Source organism: Arctopsyche grandis, chromosome 4 (genome assembly GCF_051622035.1).
Source record: "Arctopsyche grandis isolate Sample6627 chromosome 4, ASM5162203v2, whole genome shotgun sequence".
Lineage (NCBI taxonomy): Eukaryota > Metazoa > Arthropoda > Insecta > Trichoptera > Hydropsychidae > Arctopsyche > Arctopsyche grandis.
This window is the reverse complement of record NC_135358.1, coordinates 20374156-20395500: the sequence shown is the minus strand read 5'-3', so window position 1 is coordinate 20395500 and position 21345 is coordinate 20374156. Positions and strand designations below refer to the sequence as shown.

At 32.3% G+C, this 21345-nt stretch overlaps 5 protein-coding genes across 5 annotated transcripts; 3 read left to right on the top strand and 2 right to left on the bottom strand.

Moving 5' to 3' along the window:
* Positions 1 to 63: 63 nt before the first annotated feature.
* On the top strand, positions 64 to 2767 carry Galphaf (G protein alpha subunit f). Its single transcript, XM_077430247.1, has 9 exons — positions 64 to 257; positions 363 to 457; positions 545 to 701; positions 777 to 874; positions 951 to 1065; positions 1134 to 1220; positions 1315 to 1445; positions 1524 to 1704; positions 1789 to 2767. The coding sequence occupies exons 1-9, from the start codon at positions 162 to 164 to the stop codon at positions 1981 to 1983; spliced, it is 1155 nt and encodes a 384-aa protein (XP_077286373.1). The 5' UTR covers positions 64 to 161; the 3' UTR covers positions 1984 to 2767.
* Positions 2330 to 4240, bottom strand: LOC143911376 (metaxin-2-like). Its single transcript, XM_077430248.1, has 6 exons — positions 4015 to 4240; positions 3479 to 3585; positions 3163 to 3399; positions 2895 to 3071; positions 2760 to 2824; positions 2330 to 2606 (listed from the first exon to the last, which is right to left on the bottom strand). Exons 1-6 carry the CDS (start codon positions 4055 to 4057, stop codon positions 2414 to 2416), a joined length of 822 nt encoding a protein of 273 aa, XP_077286374.1. The 5' UTR covers positions 4058 to 4240; the 3' UTR covers positions 2330 to 2413.
* A 924-nt stretch (positions 4241 to 5164) lies between these two features.
* ND-19 (NADH dehydrogenase [ubiquinone] 1 alpha subcomplex subunit 8) lies at positions 5165 to 7169 on the top strand. The gene is made up of 3 exons (XM_077430246.1): positions 5165 to 5483; positions 6318 to 6493; positions 6569 to 7169. The coding sequence occupies exons 1-3, from the start codon at positions 5358 to 5360 to the stop codon at positions 6792 to 6794; spliced, it is 528 nt and encodes a 175-aa protein (XP_077286372.1). The 5' UTR covers positions 5165 to 5357; the 3' UTR covers positions 6795 to 7169.
* On the bottom strand, positions 6992 to 9432 carry LOC143911372 (uncharacterized). The gene is made up of 8 exons (XM_077430245.1): positions 8901 to 9432; positions 8632 to 8833; positions 8379 to 8549; positions 8143 to 8300; positions 7919 to 8067; positions 7763 to 7853; positions 7480 to 7691; positions 6992 to 7409 (listed from the first exon to the last, which is right to left on the bottom strand). The coding sequence occupies exons 1-8, from the start codon at positions 9105 to 9107 to the stop codon at positions 7304 to 7306; spliced, it is 1296 nt and encodes a 431-aa protein (XP_077286371.1). The 5' UTR covers positions 9108 to 9432; the 3' UTR covers positions 6992 to 7303.
* Positions 9433 to 11248: 1816 nt separating this feature from the next.
* On the top strand, positions 11249 to 20397 carry Cul1 (cullin 1). The gene is made up of 20 exons (XM_077430017.1): positions 11249 to 11393; positions 13854 to 14158; positions 14246 to 14328; positions 14457 to 14679; positions 14761 to 14907; positions 14998 to 15144; positions 15216 to 15395; positions 15480 to 15614; positions 15707 to 15865; positions 15948 to 16077; positions 16156 to 16289; positions 16376 to 16483; positions 16560 to 16631; positions 16711 to 16860; positions 16929 to 17047; positions 17132 to 17252; positions 17333 to 17433; positions 17506 to 17611; positions 17718 to 17831; positions 17912 to 20397. Exons 2-20 carry the CDS (start codon positions 14111 to 14113, stop codon positions 17990 to 17992), a joined length of 2358 nt encoding a protein of 785 aa, XP_077286143.1. The 5' UTR covers positions 11249 to 11393; positions 13854 to 14110; the 3' UTR covers positions 17993 to 20397.
* Positions 20398 to 21345: the final 948 nt, after the last annotated feature.

Genomic DNA, 21345 nt, shown 5'->3' with positions numbered 1-21345 from the left:
ATAAAATTTTATAATCTTTATCAATTGTGATTATATCTTATCAATAGGTGTAACTTCACGATTCTTTCATTCTTGTCGAGTTCACTCTGAACTACAAATAAGAATACGTTGCTTTAGTTTTCACCACAAATGTTCAATTTTTGACACCACAACCTTGCAACATGAAGTGTTTTGGTAGCTCAGTATCCAGTGAAGATAAAGAGAATTCGAAGCAAATCGACAAACAAATTAAGAAATGGTACAAGAAATACGATCAGGTAAAATGTCATTACCATTATTGAAAATAAAAATACATAAAATATTTATTATAGATTATTTAAATAAAAAAAGATTAGTCACTTCATATTTCACCTCATTTTTAGGCCATAAAAGTTCTTTTACTTGGTGCTGGAGAAGCTGGAAAAACTACGATTCTCAAACAAATGAAAATTTTACATATCAATGGATTTAGCGAGGAGTAAATTAAAATAGATATTGACATATTGTGTGCAACTTTCGATTATCTAACAGAATTAAAATTTAAAAATTTTGTACTTAATTATAGAGAAAAATTAGAAAGAGCTGGACAAATAAAGAAAAACATTCACGAAGCTGCGGGCGAGCTCTCTCGACAATTGAGCATCCTCGGATTACAACCTGGGGAAAAAGCCAGTAATGCTGCTTTATATTTTATAAACGGGGGTGCTCCTAACTTTGATCAAGTAATTAAAAAATTTTCAATGTTTATAGTTAAATTTATTAAATATACTACAAATTTATATTAAAAAAAAAAACAGGAATACTTCAATATAGTGAACGATTTATGGATGGATTCAGCCGTCAAAGAGTGTCTACGAAGGTCTAATGAATATCAACTTATTGACAGTGCAGAATAGTCAGTGAAGTTTTTTTTTCCAATTTTACTTTAAAACATCCTTAAATATTTAATTATATTCATTGGTTTATTTCAGTTTTCTAAACAAATTAGACGTTGTACGAAAGCCAAATTATAAACCAGATGAACAAGACATTTTAAACTGTCGACAAAGAACAACAGGAATACAAAAGATCGAATTTAAAGCTAAAGTAAGATAAATGTTGACTCATATTTATAAATTTTATATTTGTATTTCTTTATAACATTTATTTTACAGGGAAAAGCGTCTAGTCGCTCAGAAGGTGAAAGCTTTTGGATGTATGATGTTGGTGGACAACGTGGTGAAAGAAAAAAATGGCTTCAGGTACATTATTGTAACATTCTATGTAATACTTGTAGTTTCTTATGAAAATAAATACTTAAGTTGAAGTAAATTTCATATAAATATATTTTCAAAGGTATTCGAAGGCATACATGCTGTGTGGTTCATAGTAGCAGCTAGTGATTTCGATCAAACTTTAAGGGAAGATAACGCACAGAATAGATTGAGAGAATCTATATCTCTATTTGGAGACGTTTGGAATAGCAGGTAAGTTACTATGTAATAGTTTTTTTTTTTAACTTGATGGTTACTCGAAATATAAACGTCGATATATGCACATTAAAGATTCCTAATCAAGGCTGGATTAATAGTTTTTCTAAACAAACAAGATATACTTGAACGTAAAGTACGAGAAGGTAGACAAATTGCAAAATATTTTCCCGAATACAATAACTATCGTTCGAAAAATCCATCATCAAATGACGAGTACACAAAAGTCAAAGAATTCATTAAAAACTTGCTAGTGGTAAATATACACTTATATGTATTAAATATTATCTTCGAGAAAAAATTGAGATTGATGTTGTAATAATTAATGTTCAAACAACAGCAGGTGACGCAGAAGCATGCAGCATCCCAAAGGGCGAGCACTTCAAGACAAGATTTAAAACTAGAAAACAGTCGAGCTCGCCAATGTTACTACCACTTCACTGTTGCTACCAACACCGATAATATAAAAACTATTTTTGATGACATCCATAATTTAATTTTAAGAAATAATGTTATAGATATGGGTATCGCGTGACAAATAAAATTACAATATTAATTTTATAATAGAGATATAATATATAAATGTAATGCAATAAAACAAATAATAAAATTTGTACACAAATATTTAATTACTGTATGCTTAAACTATGCAAAACAGTTATTTACATATTTTTCCAATTAAGAAAATAAAATGTTAATAAACTGTATAAAAATGCAGTACAGGAAACTTAGGTGTTTCTTTGAAAATTAATTCTTATAATAGAACAAATATATACGTATGTGTATGTATTTCACTTTATAATAATTCATTTTTAAAAACTATGTGACAGAATCATCTAAGTTTCTTCATAATGCATAACAAAAGTCTTGTATTTATAAAAATATATAGAATGATAACTAAGTATGATACTTTTGTTCATTGGTTTTATGTCTTTGAGACGACTATAAAATAAAAATAAAACAATTCATGACAGTGATTTTTTAACTTGTGCGGATTCGGCTAAATTCTTCTTTTTGAAATAAGTATCTTCTATTCTTTGTGCTAATTTTACGAGTGAATCGTAATTCTTAATAATTTTTGCAAGATTATCATCTGGTAGATGTATAGTCATGATGGAAAAAATGTGTCCAAATACAAGGGCATCCAATTCAGTCGGTCTGCGGAGAAAACATATTATTTAAATTGTAATAAATCAAACTAATGTACTGATTAAAACCATGATTGAAAAAATAATTAGATTTTTTTATAGTACGTTGTATTGTAAATTGTATGTGTATCAAAAATCTATGTGAATAATAAAAATAGCTTACTCAGATCCAAAGAAATATTTTCGCTGTCCAAGTCTTTCACTTAGAGCATAACAACAATTTTCAACCTACAACACGAATATTATTTAATGTTTTTGTTGGTGTTATCGATAGAAAGACAAATATAAAAAATATAACCTCTTTTAAAACTTCATCCAATGTTTTTTTGTACCAACTAAACATTTTTAATTGTTTGATTATTTTAGAGCGCTTAGACCAGTTCTGAAACACTGACAGAGGCCATGCAAATACAGATCCATTTCGCACTTGAGTTACCTCTCTATAAGTACTTTCATGCACCCAGCAAATATAAAGCTGAAATGCGGAAGCAAAAATTAAGATTTACCAAAAAGAAAAACAAGGATGTATGTATACGTGCATTTAGATAAAATTAATTTTTTAACACCTCAGCATTGTAGAGTACATTGTTGATAGTGCTAATATATGCATGCATATCACACGATTCCTCATCTGTGAGATTTTGTTGACCTAAAGGTTTAATGTTCTTTTTCCCACAGTGTTGGGCTATAGCTTCCAATTCTGGTATGAGAAATTTACCACATTTTAAGAATGGTACTCGTCCGGACGGTGACATCCACTCTGCATTCCAGCGCATTTGCACTTCAAATGGAAGGTTACACATCTATTTCCAAAATTAAAAAAATTAAGTAACGCATCAAATAATCGCTATATTATATTATAGAAAGTGTAATAAAACAGACTTTAAGAAATGCTTGGGTAGCGAGACAGTTGGCATTGTCAGGTAAAAGGATTTGTTCCACTTCATAAGGCTGAAATAATTGCGCATCGTCAGGCCACGGCTCCACACCTAAAATTAAAATAATACATTCGAAATATCAATATGATTTCAAAATTTTTGAAAACATTTTTAGCCTCGACTCAAATAAGTATGCAATAAAAGCAGAATAATTTGCAATAAATAGATCATTTACAGTAAATTTATTTATTTATCACCTCTTCTAATTAAATAATAGCCTCCACAAGTATGTATGTATATACAAAATCTGTGTTAACACATAAATATATTTTAAATGATGATGCCATCTCCCCATTTAGAATGGCCAAATTGTAATTGAAAGTAAAAGTTGTATATAAATGAACAGAGGTTATGTAACTCTATGTAGTATATAAAATATTCCATGTATATATGAATACATATGTATATGATATGATTTTCAATAAACATTGCGAAAACGAAGATTTCGGCGACTTTTGATAAATAAAAAATAATAATGACCTGCCATTTCCATGGCCACCGTTTCAGTTAAATTAGCTGGCATTGCAAAAGCTGAACGCTGGTCACTCAATCAGCTGCAACTGTCAACCAGATTCAGCGATTCCGTCACATGCTCGAACCAAGTGTTGCCATCACTCAATCTAGCTTCAATACATAATTGACAGCGTTAAAAACTATCTTATCTTTTTTTTTTATTCGTGTCACTATTTCCTAATAATTGACATTTCATATTATTATGTATTTAGTATGTTAACTTTAGATTGAATGTATTTCATAAATTGCATTACAAAGTATAGAATTATATTGAAAATGACTTTTAAAAGAAATATCCACTAAAATTAAACATTCCATTTAATAAAATGAAACATGAAAATGTTAAATTGAAAAAAAAGAATTGCTAAAAATACAGATCTTAACTTGTAGATTTTGAATATGCATCTATGTGGAGACTGCTTGTTGCCAGTTGTAGATAGTGAAAGTATAAACTTGTACTGGAGAGGATGATAAACACAGTGCAATATAAAAGTTGTTTATTAAAAGCTTTTATTTTTACACATACGTATATGTTCAGTACGGGACTTCTGTCTCATAACTAGGAATCGGCAGTCGAGGATGCCGCCATAAAATAACAATAGACACAAAACTCTACTCGACAAAGCAAGAGAGCAAAAACATGCTTGACAATAAATTTCGAACCAATTTTTGTGCATTAAAGCATCCTCAGCCGCTTATCTCTGCTCATAATTCTCTGGCCGATTGGTCGACTGGTGGTTGAATAGGAACTATTTCTCTGAGGGGAACATCAATTTGGTCACGTGCGAGGGACATCCTTTGTCACCAATTTTTTGTAGAACACTAGTTACAGACTACAGTTGGTCAAAGTTGTTGTCGGACGCGTCAAATTACTGAAGCTGTGCACGTGTGTGACGGTTCCCTACAAAGTTACAAATCATACCAATATTAATCAGACGTCTTTTGCTAACAGCTAATCTAAGCTTAATCAACCCTTCCCCTTCTAATTATAACCTTTTTGTTGCTGGTTTTAGATAAAAACTGGTATATAATGTTTTGTTCGATGTTCATTATATGCATATTTATGCGTTTGATTATTATATTTATTTAAAATTGATTACCACGGTGATGTATAAACAGATAATGGTCGTTAAAGACGATGCTATGGCGTGAAAATCGAGCAGATCCTTCAGTCAGCAGTTGACGGGTGGGGGTTCGCCTGCCCGCACCCGCTGTTGTTATCCCGATTCCAGGACGTCGGGTGATTCAGATCAGATCTTCAGAGAGAGAGAGAGAGAGAAAGTGGGGAAGTGAAGAAGTGAATCGCCATCATGTACACCGAAGAAATGTACCTGCCGACGGTGGAGGAGCTGACCGTGCCCGAAGTGAACCTTTCCACCAACACTCTCAGAGCTGCCTCTTTCCACCTCGGCAAATATTGCGAATCCAAAAACAACGTTAGTTACTTTGTTAGATGGGTTGTCCTCATCTCAATGTTGATAGTGTGGTTGTATTCGATGCCGCTACTGATTGCATAACGTCATCTGTCACTTCTCTCTGTCAATGCTCTCATTCGCCCCCGACCCCCTTACAACCAACGTTATCATTCCAGTTCACATACGTAGCATTATTTCAGTGTCCCAGTTAAAAAAACGGCATTACATAAATCTAACCTCAAATCGTAATATCACAACAAATCGATCGATCTTTTCCCATGTAACTTTACATATATAGAAAGCAAACTGCATTTCTGAACATTTAAAATCCATCCACGGTCGCTTAGCAATTTATGAGTTAAATTTTATGGTTGTCGCATTCACATGAAAGATTAGGAATATTTCCATTTTTGAACTGTATAATCAAATTCAAGCTAACGTTCAAGAAAATTAACTTAAATCTTTAGCATCATTATTCTAAAAATCTGCGACTATAGATAACTCATAAAAATAACCTCTGAATTGATAATCCCTTCGTGGGATATGCGAACTGATGTGCATTTCGTTCTTGTGAAAGAAGGCACTCTTATGTTATAATATAATATGAAATCATTCTTTCAATTTATCATTGGAAAAAGTATCCACATCTCAGTTACCTATTTGTATTCGGACAGTTTTTGCAGTCTCGTAAGTGGATAAATGGGTATTAAAAAATGATAAGCATTAAATTTAAAAACTGATTCACAAAGTACTATATATTTCTGTATCTGTATGCGTAAAAATGTCGAAAACCACATTACATCCTAATTTTTCATTATTATATTATAAATTTATTATAAACTGAAAATTTTACAGGAATTCATGTTATGTCGCGATGAGTTGAAAGACCCCCGTAAGTGTTTAAAGGAAGGTAGAGAAGTTACCTCATGTTCACTAGATTTCTTCCGCCAAATGAAGAAAAACTGTGCTGAGGAATTTAATACTTATTCCACTTGTATGTGGAAGACGTCTGGAGACTACGCTTTCAAGCAGTGACGTATTTTGTACACGTTCAAAATTGTGATTGAATGTTTTATACAAGTCTGTAATTGTAAATATTGTTTTAGTTGCCGAAAGACCCAAAGCGTCTACGATCAGTGTATGCTCGAAAAAATGGATATACCAAGACCTGAATATGGCTACTTTTGTAGAGTTCGTGTTCATGATACCGATAGACCGAAACCTCCAAAGCCAAAGAAGGAGGTGTATGTTGATGCTACACCAGCTCTGCCTGATGACAAGGAAAGGATTCGAGCCAAATATGGATCACGTCTTCACTGGATAACAGAATAGATGTTAAAATTTATCACAACATCAAAGACTCGTTTGAATATGAATCAGATTGTCTCAATGGAATTTTATATAAAAAGTACATCTGGAAATTTTATCTTCAATTTGAGTCTTTTATAAATTTACGTTGCTTTGTATAACTTGGGTATACAATTTGCGTTAAATTATTTGGGGGAAATTAGTAGAAGAAACCAATGGTTATAATTTATATTTGTTCTGTATTTTAATTTAACCATGTTCTAATAAATATAGTTAATATTTGTTAAAAATGGTTTTAATATAAATACTTTTTTGATTTTTTACACTTATTGCTAATAATCACGACAGTGGATGGTGATTAGAACATGCTTTATGAGACGTTATGGCTGTTGTTAGCTTTGTAGAAAACCTTTGTTTTCTTGCTCTGTTGCATTCAGCACTGTTGAAACGTGTATGGTGATTGTTATTGCCCTAATCACCATCCGATCCCTTCTCACAATGAAGACATTAACTTTACATACACAAACAATTTTTCAACCAGTTGGTTTGATAAGTTTATATTTTTCATTGGAACCACCACTATCAAGTAGTGATTGTACTAATTGTGCAGGTTTCACATGTTTACTGATTACCAAATATCTGAAATAATTAAATGTTAGCTAAAAAAAAAGACAATAAAAACCATAATTTTCAAAATTTAAGAACATACCTGTCAACACCTTTTCCATAACTTTTTGATTTTAAACCGAGATGAACAGCAGTTATGTGCATCGCAGCACGTTCCTCTTTCTTAAAATCATTTGCAAATACAAGATCATAGTCGGTACTTTGAGACTTCTTAAATTCTAGCATCGTCTTTCGTACAGCATTTTTAATTGAAACACTATCTGACGATGAACTTCCAATTCCAGCTCTGCGGATCTATTACAATATTAAAAAAATGTGTAATAACATCGAATATACTCTAATCAAATTTTAATTTACATACATACTTGTTTTTTTAAATTAGGTGCAATTGGTTCTGATATGCCATTGGCTGAAGCACCCAGAGCTCCACCTTTCCAACCCATAAGTTGCATCATCCTTTAAAACACATTATATTTACATACATATGCATTTAATCCACACCACAGTTAAATATGTATTACCTAGATGCTATAGCACTTTCTACTTTTACATCGAGCGCATTTTCTATGGAAGTTTTACTTCGGTCTACATCTTGAATTGATATCTTTTTGTCTTCTTTGCTAACATAACTCTGGAGCGTTATAATTGAATAACATTCTTTCTGAAGAGTCTGTTAAAATATTATTTTAATTAGACTACCTATTTGCGTAGTTAAAATTTCATTTCAATAATTTTTTCATCATACTTTCCACGCGAGGGTAGCCGTGTTTTCTTTTGCAATTTTTTGATTCTCTCCACTACCTGTTGCAACTTCAATGTTATTGACTACATATACACAAGTAATATTATCGCCTTCTTCGCCATAAATCCATTTTTTACTAACTTTGCAGATATCGCATGATGCTAAAAGTCAAATTTGTGAAAGTATGAATTTGGCCAAATTTCACTGTACAATCAGTTACTATCGACAACTGCGTTTACATATTAATTTCCCAATATAACCGGCGACGGCTTGGTTGTCATGTAATACCAAATTTCCAAATCTATTACATATGAGATTATCATTAAATCTAAAATTATTCCTAACAATGTTTTTTTCATGTCTAAATTGAGGTAGATTTTCCAGTGGTCTCTCATCTTTTCTTGGCTGATCTTGGAAATAAGAAAAATCATACGTATTCGTTCAGTTGCATTAATTATAATAGTATGTATCAAATAATACAGTGATATATACTTTGAGAAGAGACTGGTTTAATATATTGATTTTCTTCATGTCCAGCTTGTACAAACATTATCTTTTTTGATTTGATTTTTGGCGTTTGTTCTGTCCCATATGATCTTTTACTGCCCTTAGCTCGATCCTCTGCCGCATCGGAAGCCGACACAAATGTTCGCTGAAGTTTGGATTTTTTCTTTTTTCTATATTCAAAAGCGACCTAAAAATCATATGGATTTTTATAGACAAATTAAAATATAAATTTATAAAAACATCACCAATAAAACCTCTTTAGAAAGTTCGGCCACTTGCTGCATCACAAGCAACGGATAACGACAGCCAAAAAATTCCACATTTATGAATACTTGAGCGAGGCATACTAAACGATCTTCTGGTATTTCGTTTTTCCAACGCTCCATGAAGTCGTGGCGAAGTATCCATTGTTCTTCGCTTTCAGAGTTCACTTTATATTTATCGATATCCCAATCGGCCATGTTTGGATATAAGGAAGCAGCTAAGTTAATATCCAATAATTGAAATTGGAATTTTTTCAAATGAAAATATATTTCGTATCCAAACTTCACTAACTGCGTTCGTAAAATATCAATAATTCATCAGACACGAAACATAACCTATATGGAACATAAGAATATGAAATATGACCGTGTTCGAAAAACGTAGCTACAATAGTTGGCGGCTTAAGAGGGCTGGACACCAGTGCCTTGTCCATACAAACGTATTACACTTCTCCCTTCCTCAATTATGGTACCAGAGAATTTTTTTTTAATATGCTATGTATATCCACCATTGGCATGCATCTGTGCTTTTATGCATTTTTTATAGGAGCTAGGAGCCGCCAAACATCTATAAAATCGTCTCTTTTTTACACCCACGAAAAGAGTCCAGCGTGCTTATTTAACGATCGATTTAAAAAAAATACGCACACTGTTGCATAGAAAATATTTTTCTCATACCGATGATGAAATTTTTTTAAAAATTAGTCCAGTTTTGGAGGAGAAAATTGGAGAATACGAAACCTCGATTTTGTCGATTTAAAATACGTATTATCTAGTCGAAGCGCAACTGTCGCATTCACTCAATATATATATATATATATATATATATATATATATATATATATATATATATATATTGTCGCATTCACTCGATATATACATATATATCGAAGAAAGGAACAGCAACAAAATTAAGGTTTCGGGTGTACAGCCCTCTTAAATTTTAACGTTAACTTAAAAACAACTCTGTGTCATCACCGAATACATTTTATGCTCTCGATGCTACTCCGGTACACTACTTCTTGATAATAAAGACTATGGGGCTGCAGCCTTCCAATATAAAACTAATGTTCGTATTTCATTGTCATCGTACTAAAATTGTATTTTAATAAAATTATTTTACGAGTCCTCAACGGAAGTACAGATGGAATACACACTTTGAATGTATGTAGAGGTAAAGAAAGTATTCGTAATCTATATCTACTTGTAGTAATTTTTTGTCTTCACTTAGATACATTTAATTTTTCTATGAGCTGTTTTTCGGGTAGGCAAAGGATATTCCAACCTAAAGAGTCATTCGCTGCCGTTTTCTTAGTATATGTGTGTGTAAAGAAAGTATTCAAAATCTGTTTATGATGGTTTACTTCTCGTATATTTTTGGTCACCGGAATGGGCAAAGAGCTACTGCAGCCCCATTATTATTCATCCCTGCAAATCCGTCACTATGACTTCGGCCAGCTACTGATCGATTATATTCAGTATAAAAAGTCGACTGATTGTTCTAGTCGAGCTGGCTGTCCGAGACGTGAACAATAAACTACTTCTATCACTACTACTTACCGCGTCTTTCGTTCCGATCTAGAATTTCTATTTTTTTATACATAATGATATTTCTGTAACTTTCTTTAAATTTGTCACGAGCTGGATAGATTCAATTAATTTTATGACCCAAAGTTATAGCAGGGTTTTTTTCCAGGGGGGGGGGGGGGCAAAAATTGATTAGTTTAAAACCATTTTTAAATTGTAAAACCATTTTTTTGATCTGCATCTGCATGTAAAACACGTTACTAAAATCTGGATCACGGGACATCTGGTCAAACGAAAATTCCATCCATCAAGAGTTACTACGCGAACTGTCACGCTAACGAGAACTCGAGTACATAAGCACCAAATATTCCGTATTCGCAATTTCCGCGGCATCGTTTGCGCGATCGCAATATGCGAAATAATCCGCTCACCGTTTAAGCTTCAGTTTCTGTCGACCTAAGCTTATGGTAACGAATAATCGATTCGATTGAGAGTTATAATATTTTAAATGACGTGCATGTTCCTGGCTTGGCCAAATCAAGGGGAGCAAATGTCCTCCTCCAAACCTTACACGATATCTCCGAGCTATGGATTCGTTAATTTTACGAATCGCAGTAAGTTTTCCGTTAGATCCGATTTATTTAGGGTTCGATTTCGTTCAATTTTCACTCCGAAATCTTATGACAAACGTGCTTATATTTACATCAATGTGAATCCGCCTTGGATAAATTGTAGCCAGAAGCTAGAAATAGTCGAGTTTGTCGCAATAAGGTGAAAAAAGACGGAGAGTGATGCGGTGAAATCTGAAATGGACGAACGGCGACGGTGGCGGGCAATGGCCGTACTTGCGTCAGTCGGTCGCAATTTGTAACAAAAGGTGGCGGAGACGGCGAGACTCCCCGCACCGCCCGCCCCGCTCTGCCCCGCCCTGCCGCAGCCGCAGCCGCGGACCCTCAGGTGAGGAAGTTCGCCCCCCGCGCCCCCTCTCCTCCGCTCCCCTCCCCTCCGCACCGCCTGCCGAGCGCGCCCTCGCCCTCGCCCTCGCCCGCTTCGGAAGGGACGCACCGCCTGCTGTGTGCCCTGCCCGCCCCGCTGCCCCGCTGCCCCGCTGCCCCGCTGCCCTGCCCCGGCCGCTCCAGCTGCGCCCCCCGCCCGCGCCCCCTCACCCCCGCCGCGGCGCGCGCTCGTGTGGGTGGCCGCAGACACGTTCGATACCGCGAATCGCTTTATAGGTCACACCACACACCACACACCACGCACATTGTCATTCGATTGTCAATTGTGCAATCTGCCAACCCTCGCACCGTCTGTCAACATTTTCGACTCGACACGTTCACTGAATACATTTTCGGAAATTCTATTTGCGATAATAATCCGAATTCGTATCGCCACATATCTACATATGTATAGACAATATTAGCATGTCTGGCTAGCCCGTTTCGTGTGCCTTGTTGTCTATAGCGAACGCGTTTGATGTTTTCTCATTTTGGGGAACGGTCCAAGTTGAGCTCCTCTCTGGTCTCCATGTCGGAGACGTTCAATCTCAATTTGTATATTAGAAAGTAGAAAAACAACCTGTACAATATGTGGGCCTCATCGTTCAAAGTGGTTCTGTCGAAAGGAGCGCGGAAAATTTAATAATTTATAATAAATAAGAAAGTAAACAATCTGTATTATTTTTAATTTTTTTTTGTGTATATCGACAGCATTCAAATAAAAAAGCGGAAGCATTTCTATATCGTATGAGACGATCCCGAAGAACCCCATTTCTGTTTATTTCTCAGTGTAAGAAAATTTGAAAATAAGCGCGCGCTTTGCTACCAAAATTTACAACTTACAAATTATTATCATTGTCTACAATACGTTGGTAAACCACGAATATATGAAATTTATACCTATTTTACATATTATTTTAAAATAGTATCTAAGTACATATAGTAAACTAGAGTTTTTACCCAGCTTCGCTCGGTATTAGTAATATAAACCGCTTAAACATGACCAATCTAATAGTAAATGTATTTGAATAGTTTTATTTTATTTATATTAATTTGAATATTCATTTGTTTTTTTATTAAATTGAACGTCACCGATTCTACGAACCAAACAATCATACATACAGTCTCTTTCGAAATTATATAGTAAATAAATAAAGAAAAAATGGTTTTGTGAAATCCTAATGAAAAACCATATACTGAAAAACAATAATAGCATTTTATTTTAAAGTAGGAGCCTCATTTCAAATACGCCTGGGACCCCCCCATTTACTTGATCCGCCACTGCTTGTAAACATATGTTAGAGTCCAAGTGTACATTTCGTCCATTCATGAACATACTAGCTTGTTACCACATACATACCACAAACCAATCCGGCAGGTTATACCATATACCAGGACTCCAACTCGAGCTGTATTTTGTGATTCGACTCCAATTCCAACTTGGACGATTTTAGTAAGATCGAGTTTTCTTGCTGACGTATATAATTTTTTGTTAGTACGAAATATAAAAAATAATGGAATTAAAAAAATCGATAAAAATTTACATGTAACCCAATTTATTGAATTATTGGTAAATAATAAACGTAAATGTAATACATTCATAATTTATGTATTTGTATGAATTTCATACACAAATAAATCAATGTGAAAAAATATTTACGGGACAGAGGAAACAGTCGGTTTTGGCTACAAAACATCAAAATACGTGTAATTCAACGATTTTTATACAGAAATTATTAAATTTAAATATATTAGTGGATTTACTTCAATAAAATTGGATACTAGTTAACACATACGGTAATACTATTGACTACTAATTATTAGAAAATAATAAAAAAGATTAGTAGTCCATCTTCCATTCTTTCTTCTATATATACTTACCTTAAGTTATAGCAACAATGGGAATCATAGCAACGTTGTAATGCTGATTCCACAGGATTTCCTATTTTAAGTACTCGACGTTCTGGTAGCTAAAAGTTTCTATTGGAAGATAGCTTTCGACTTTTAGCACTGGAACTAAATTTTTTTTGTACAAACAAACTAAAATGTTTGTGAACAAACCGGAGAGAATACTTCGACTGTAAAGTTTTCGAGTTAGCCGTCAATTTCTCATGGAATGAAGGCAAATCTTCAACCTCACATAATCTGTTGTACTTCACTGTTGTTTGTATATGTACCATTTGGTTAAATTGATTGATTTGCCCATGAATATCTCGAGATAGCATTGGACATATATTTTAGTTCATATTTTGTTTCTAAAAATTGTCATTAAAGAAAAGCTGGTTACAGATTGAAACATTCACTCCTTATCATACTCATTCGTAAAACCTTTCTCTTATTTGCTGCATACTTTTGAATCGCTTACGCTGGATAATGTTCGTCGGTTGATACAATTGTTCTAATCGTTGGAAATTTTTTACAGATTCTTCATTGCAGCTGATGGGTTTAATTTTCGACTAGTCGCCGATCTATATAAATAAATTTTTATCGTAACCGTCCTTTTTAAATCGATATATGATCATTTTTATCACTTATAGAAATATTGTATAGTCGTGATGTTACTGTGATCTTATATTGTGTATAATCTTGCTGAGAATATCAGATTGAATGCGATACTTACACTCTACTATTCCGGTTTAAACATAAATTAACTTAAATTACAAGTGAAGCTCTTCCAAGATGGGGTCTAGGAGTGGACCTCCACAGAAGCAGATCGATCTCGATCAGGTAATACATTGAATGAGAGGTTACAATGCGGTTTGATCGATGTTGTATTTATTAACAGATTTTCAGTCATCTTGCTGTCACTTTCAGATATGGGGCGATCTGCGAGAAGGCATCGAACATGTCTATCGGAGGATGTCCATGTCGAAATTCAGATACATGGGATTATACACGTATCCTTTACACGACTTTGTATATATTAATTCAATTTAATACATTTTTTTTTAATATTTATGTTAGTTTCGTACCAATATTTTGATGAATTTTTGTGTCAATGTCAACCTTAATAAATGTGAAACAGACATGTGTATAACTATTGCACATCCGTACATCAACAAGGAGGAAGTAGTAGCAGTCGAGGTATTGGTAGGGGAGGCTCTGCTGCACCGGCTATTGGTCAAAAGAAAGGAACCAGTGGTCAAACTGGGAGTGGGGCTCAAGCCGGTGGTGCACAGCTCGTTGGACTCGAGCTTTACAAACGTCTTAGAGAATTTCTTCGGAGCTATCTCATTAAGTTGCTCAATGTATTTATTTAATTTGTTTTGCTTATAAATGTACGTAGGTATATTTTTTAGCTTCACATACTAAAAGTGGATATTTTGTAGAACGGTGTTGAGCTGATGGGTGAGGAAGTATTGGCATTTTACACAAAACAATGGGAAGAATATCAGTTTTCTTCAAAAGTCCTAAATGGAGTTTGTTCGTATCTCAACAGACATTGGGTGAAACGAGAATGTGAAGAGGGAAGAAAGGTATAACTAATATATTCAGTTAATTATATACGTGAGTCAAAATATTGATGTTTATTAATTGTGTGCTAAATTTTCAATTTTGATCCGTAGGGAATTTATGAAATTTACCAGCTTGCTTTAGTTACTTGGAGAGACAATTTATTCAAGCATCTTAATAAGCAAGTGACAAATGCTGTCTTAAAACTGATCGAAAGAGAAAGGAATGGCGAAACTATCAATACTCGTTTAGTTTCTGGGGTATAAAATAAAACATTGTGTAAATTACGCTTTTGACTCACGTATTTGCATACTAATTTATTTTCATTCAGGTCATCAATTGCTATGTGGAATTAGGATTGAACGAAGAGGATCCCAGTGCTAGAGGTCAAAATTTAGCTGTTTACAAAGACTCCTTCGAGACTATATTCCTTGAAGACACTCAACGTTTTTACACCAGAGAAAGCACAGAGTTTTTGAGACAAAATCCAGTCACTGAATACATGAAGAAAGTTAGTCCTTTAAAAATATATTTTATGTAAAATTAAAAACGCTCTTTCCGATTGCATATCGATAATGTATGTGTATGTTTTTAGGCTGAACAAAGATTGCAAGAGGAACAGTTTAGAGTCCAGGTATATTTACACAAAACGACGTCCGATATGCTTGCTAAAACGTGTGAAAAAGTACTTATAGAAAAACACTTAGAGATATTCCATACAGAATTTCAGGTATAATATTAATTAATTGTTGTATAAATCAAACACACATGTAATATTCTTGTATCATTGTATTCCTTAATATTTACAATGTTATTTTACAGCATTTATTAAATATGGACAAAAATGTAGATTTAGGCCGTATGTATTCATTAGTTGCTCGTATCACCGACGGTTTGGTCGAATTGCGCCATTTACTGGAAGGTCACATTGCAGCACAAGGATTACAGGCTATCGAGAAATGTGGCGAAAGCGCCAATAATGTAAGAATTTTTTTTTATTATAAGCCTCTTCTACATATGTTTGTTTTTATTGAGATCTTTTATTTATTTGTATCGTTTTTAGGATCCTAAAGTTTATGTGTCGACAATTTTGGAAGTTCACAAAAAGTATAATGCTCTAGTGATAACAGCATTCAACAATGACTCCGGTTTCGTAACCTCGTTAGATAAGGCTTGTGGTAGATTTATTAATAGTAAGTTGGTTTCATAGTCGATGACGTTTATTTGACATTTCTTCTGTAATTAGATTGAATAATATTGTGTTTTTGTAGATAATGCCGTGACTCGTGTTGCCAGTTCTTCGTCGAAATCCCCTGAACTATTAGCTAAGTACTGCGATTTACTATTGAAAAAATCGTCCAAAAACCCAGAAGAGATTGAACTCGAGGATACTCTCAATCAAGTGGTAATGCATTGAAATATTTGTTTAAAATTCCTTTTTTTTTATGATACTACATGGAAGCTTACATGTATTATGTGTATGCGTTTCAGATGGTTGTGTTTAAATATATAGAAGACAAAGATGTGTTCCAGAAATTCTATTCAAAAATGCTTGCTAAAAGACTCGTACAGCATATGTCTGCCAGTGATGATGCTGAGGTAAATAATATATTGTAAATTTAATTATGTAATTACTTTTATATATGTGCTATATTTTTTGTGTAAATTTTTGCAGGCTTCTATGATCTCAAAATTGAAACAAGCGTGTGGTTTTGAATACACCAGTAAACTACAGCGAATGTTTCAGGTATTTTTCCGTTTTTTTTATTATTCTTTTCAATATTACAATTAGCACTGTACATTTAATAATTTACAATTATTTTCAGGATATTGGCGTTTCAAAAGATCTTAATGAACAGTTCCGTAACCATTTGTCAGTTTCAAATGAACCATTGGACATCGATTTCAGCATTCAAGTCTTGTCTTCGGGATCATGGCCGTTCCAACAATCGTTTGCCTTTCAGCTACCGACTGAGGTCTATAGCACTTCCAAAAAGTACGAACTCAGTGTGAGAATGTGTTCAATATATTTTTATGCTTTTAGTTGGAGAGGTCAGTTCATCGTTTCACTACGTTTTATTCTGGACAACATTCAGGACGAAAGCTCAATTGGTTGTACAACATGAGCAAAGGTGAACTCGTTACCAATTGCTTCAAAAACAGGTATATACTTTTATTTTCTCTTTATTTAATAATCGATTTTTAAAACCTTTTCATCTCAAAGTATGCAATGTGTTCATTATACAGGTATACACTACAAGCGAGCACATTTCAAATGGCTGTATTACTACAGTATAATGACAACGTATCTTGGAATATGCAACAGCTTCATCAACACACTGGAATCAAACATGATTTCCTGATGCAGGTAAAAGAATAATTTAATATATTTTAATCAATTGTAATATATGTAACTTATACTTTTTGTTTATTTTTTTTATATATCAGGTACTACAAATATTATTGAAAGCTAAATTACTTGTTTGTCAAGATGATGAAAACGAACTCACTGAAACTTCATTAGTTGAACTTTTCACAGGATATAAAAAGTACTATTTTTTCCCTTCATTCATTTTATATGCAATGTGATTATTTTAATTCATGCATACTATATTTTACAGCAAAAAACTCCGTGTGAACATTAACATTCCATTAAAAACAGAGATGAAAGTTGAACAGGAAGCCACACATAAACATATAGAAGAGGACAGAAAAATGTTAATTCAGGTTTGTTTTTAATTCAATTAAACATAAAAGATTTCAAGGTCCAATAAAGCTTACTTATTTGAGGCTATATTTAAACATAAATAATATTATTTTATGTTTATTTCAGGCTGCAATTGTACGTATTATGAAAACCAGGAAAGTCTTGAAACATCAACAACTCGTCGCTGAAGTATTAAATCAGTTATCATCTAGGTTTAAACCAAGGGTGCAAGTTATCAAGGTACTATTGATCACTAAATGTGTTTTCACATTACTGTTTATTTATTCATGTATTTCAATGTGATTTTTTTCGTGTTCTAGAAATGCATAGATATTCTTATAGAGAAAGAGTATCTAGAGAGGACCGAAGGAATGAAAGATACCTACAGTTATTTGGCGTGATCTTCCCTTTAATCACTTTAACTATATTCACCGATACATATTAATTTTTAACCTTATATGTGTAATTACAATTCCCACGCATATTACATTCCTGTGGGCTAAGATTTCATGTTTGATTTTTAATGGGAATTTTAATGGTCATGCATAAACTTTCATTGGAATATTTTCGTACTGTTTTATTTTAATTTTTGTGTACCTACATATAACCTATTTAATCAATAATTACATGTTATCATTTGATATTAAAAGTATTTCATTCCACTGATTTACTTACGAATTTCTTATTAATCTGCCTTTAGTACTTGCAATAGTATTATATTTTTAATTATCATTTTTTTTTTGAACTCGTAAACTACCATTTAAGTTAAAATCCAGAGGCAGTTATTTTTCTATTTTCGTTTATTTTTGTATTAAAATCTCAATAAACAAGTGCCAATACCCTTTCTTCACATCGAAATTTTGTTATAATAATAAATATTGTATTATAAACCAGTAGAAATTAAAAGTGATACAATACATTATTAATAACTAATGAAATAAATACCGTTCGTTGTAATAACAAGAAAAATGAATTTTATATGTGATTTAGGGAAGAGATTTTTGCAAATACAGTAAAATGAATACTTTGTGTAAATAAATTATTGTAATACATATTTGGCTCTTATAAAAATTTATGTATATATTATACTTTCGCCACGTATTCGATTAATGTGTGACGTCACACTCGCACATTAACATTTATCGAATGCTTCTTACTTTCACCTGTTAATTTCAATGAAAAATGATTTGATTAAATTTATTTTAAAATACCCATAACATTACAAAATTATATATTTTTGACGATAATTATATACATAGATGTACCTTTTTTGACATAAAAATATTGTAGTAATGAGGGGGGCCACACTATAAATATGTGTGATTTAAAAAAAAATTGTCTCATAAGATGTGTGCATTTAAATTAAAAATTAAAAATAAAATAAATTGGGGCATACATAAAAAAAATTATATATTAAACGGCTTAGTGTATATTTTAATATTTTTTTGTCCATATACATAGTTAAAATATGAAAACAGTATTTGTTTCCTTTTTTTGGTCTACGAAAAAACTTTCCCTTTTTAATTAAAAGTATACGAATGAGTTTAATGAATACTATTTCCTAATGAGAATTTAAATGTACGCGGCGTATCAATGCTAAAAGGTTTAATTAGGTTTTCTCCGTAGGGATAAGAAATTATTTAAATAGGAATGAATACATGTGATTTTTTTTTTCAGTTTATTGATAAATTGTTAATGTTAAGTATTATAAGAAAATATTTAATTAATAAGTGGGTCTGTTGTAAGAAAAACTCTTGTATGTAGTTTTCACTAAAAATATTGGTTATTTCCGTTGAAAATGTGCTTCTTTAGTTTTTTTTTTTCTGTATTTAGCGTCCAATATTTGAATATGGTGTAATGTACAATATTAGTTTTCAAAATAACACAGTGGGTTGTTTTTTTTAACGTAATAAAATTTCATTGAATCGCATCGAAAGCACTTACTATAATCAAACTAATATCGCTATATGGTGCAAAATTCCTTACACACTTTGACCGATTTGGCCCCCGTTTCCTTGATTACGAAGAACATGCCCACATGGTTTATGATGCTCGCTGTCAACATTAATCTGTGACTGTATAAGACTGTAAATATGTTTGTGTTGGTGTTGCATCACTGCAATCAGATGATTGATCTTGAAGTTACTAACTGCATAAATAAATAAATTTAAAACAATCTTACTTTTTTTCTTTTAATACGTAACTCGTTCTAAATTTTGATGTGTTGACTTGGTCAGAGTAGTATTGGATAGACTAAAATATGTAAGGGATCAGATTGTTTTTTGGGTGTGATTTAATTGTACATTGAGAAAAATACTTAGTATCTTAAAAAAAATGTTTGTGCATTAAAAATTTGCATTATTTTCGGTGCATTAAACAATGTCGTATTGTGCATCGAATTAAGTTTTTTGACATTATAATGTGACCATTAAAAAAATATAAAACGATCATTCGAAAAAATAGATACAAAGAGTAGCAACGTTGCAGTTTTCCCACTATTGACAACTGTCAACTGTCAAAAGTGTTTACTTTTGTTTACATATGAATATGAATGATGATGTCAGGTCATAGGTGTCAAAGGTTGCAAGCCGAAGAGTAAAAAAGATGGAATCTAGTAGAGAAGCGTTGGTCGTTGTCGATTTAATAAGTTTTAATGCAATCTGTATGCATCATTTAGAAATGCACACAATTTTTTTTCTAATGTACAGAAACTTTTTTTAATATACAAAATTTTTTTTAAATGCACATTTAATTTATAAAATGGACGTTTAAATTTTTCGCTTATTTTTTTCGCAATTGTCTCACCAATAATAAAAAAATGAAATAAAATCGATAATAATGTTTTTATTTATTTTTCCAGATCTTTATACAAATCAATTATGGTTCTATACAGTAAGGCAACAAATACATATTCATTATTAAATCGTTTTGATATTTTGATAGTTTTCGCAAAATTTTGTTTCAAATTCACGGCTTTCCCGACTCTGATATAAGTTTGTAAATGTAAATAAATGTGGATAATTTAAAAACCATTGGCAAATTATGTTTAAATTACACTCGCAAAACAGAAAGCAAAAAAAAAATCTTAACACAATTTATTCAAATCCGTTCATTCGAACTGCGTAATCTGCACTCAAAAACGCTAATCATTTACGTTTCAGATGTCGTTTCTGTAATTTTGCCTCAAACTCATCGGCAGACATCTAACATTTACACTTAAATTATAAATATATATATATATATATATATATATATATATATACAAAATTTTGTTTTATAATAAATTGTACTGACTCGTCAGTATCGAACGCATATTGGATTACAATTTATTTACAATTTTCGCTAATGTACAAAGAAAAAAATGTCTTCATATAAAAAAATTACAATAGTAGAAATATGGTAAGAAAATTTATCTACAATTATAGTGAGCTTTCAAAAGCATAATTGACTGTACACGATATGTTATTTTTTTTTAAATTTACATACATCACGATGGATCCAACGAAATCGTTCCAACGGATTGCGTATGAAATGTTCTCTTATTAAGCAAGTATAAAAAAAAAACTACATGATTCACAACACATGTTACTACTTAAAAATATTTAATACAATACGAACGAGCGTAGATACAATGTAATATTTTTGCTATATTGGAAAATAATTATTATAATTGAAACGAAATTGAATATATCATATAATAATATAGTAAAAAAATGCAGTCTAATAATATGTCTAACTACCAATCTTAAAAGAA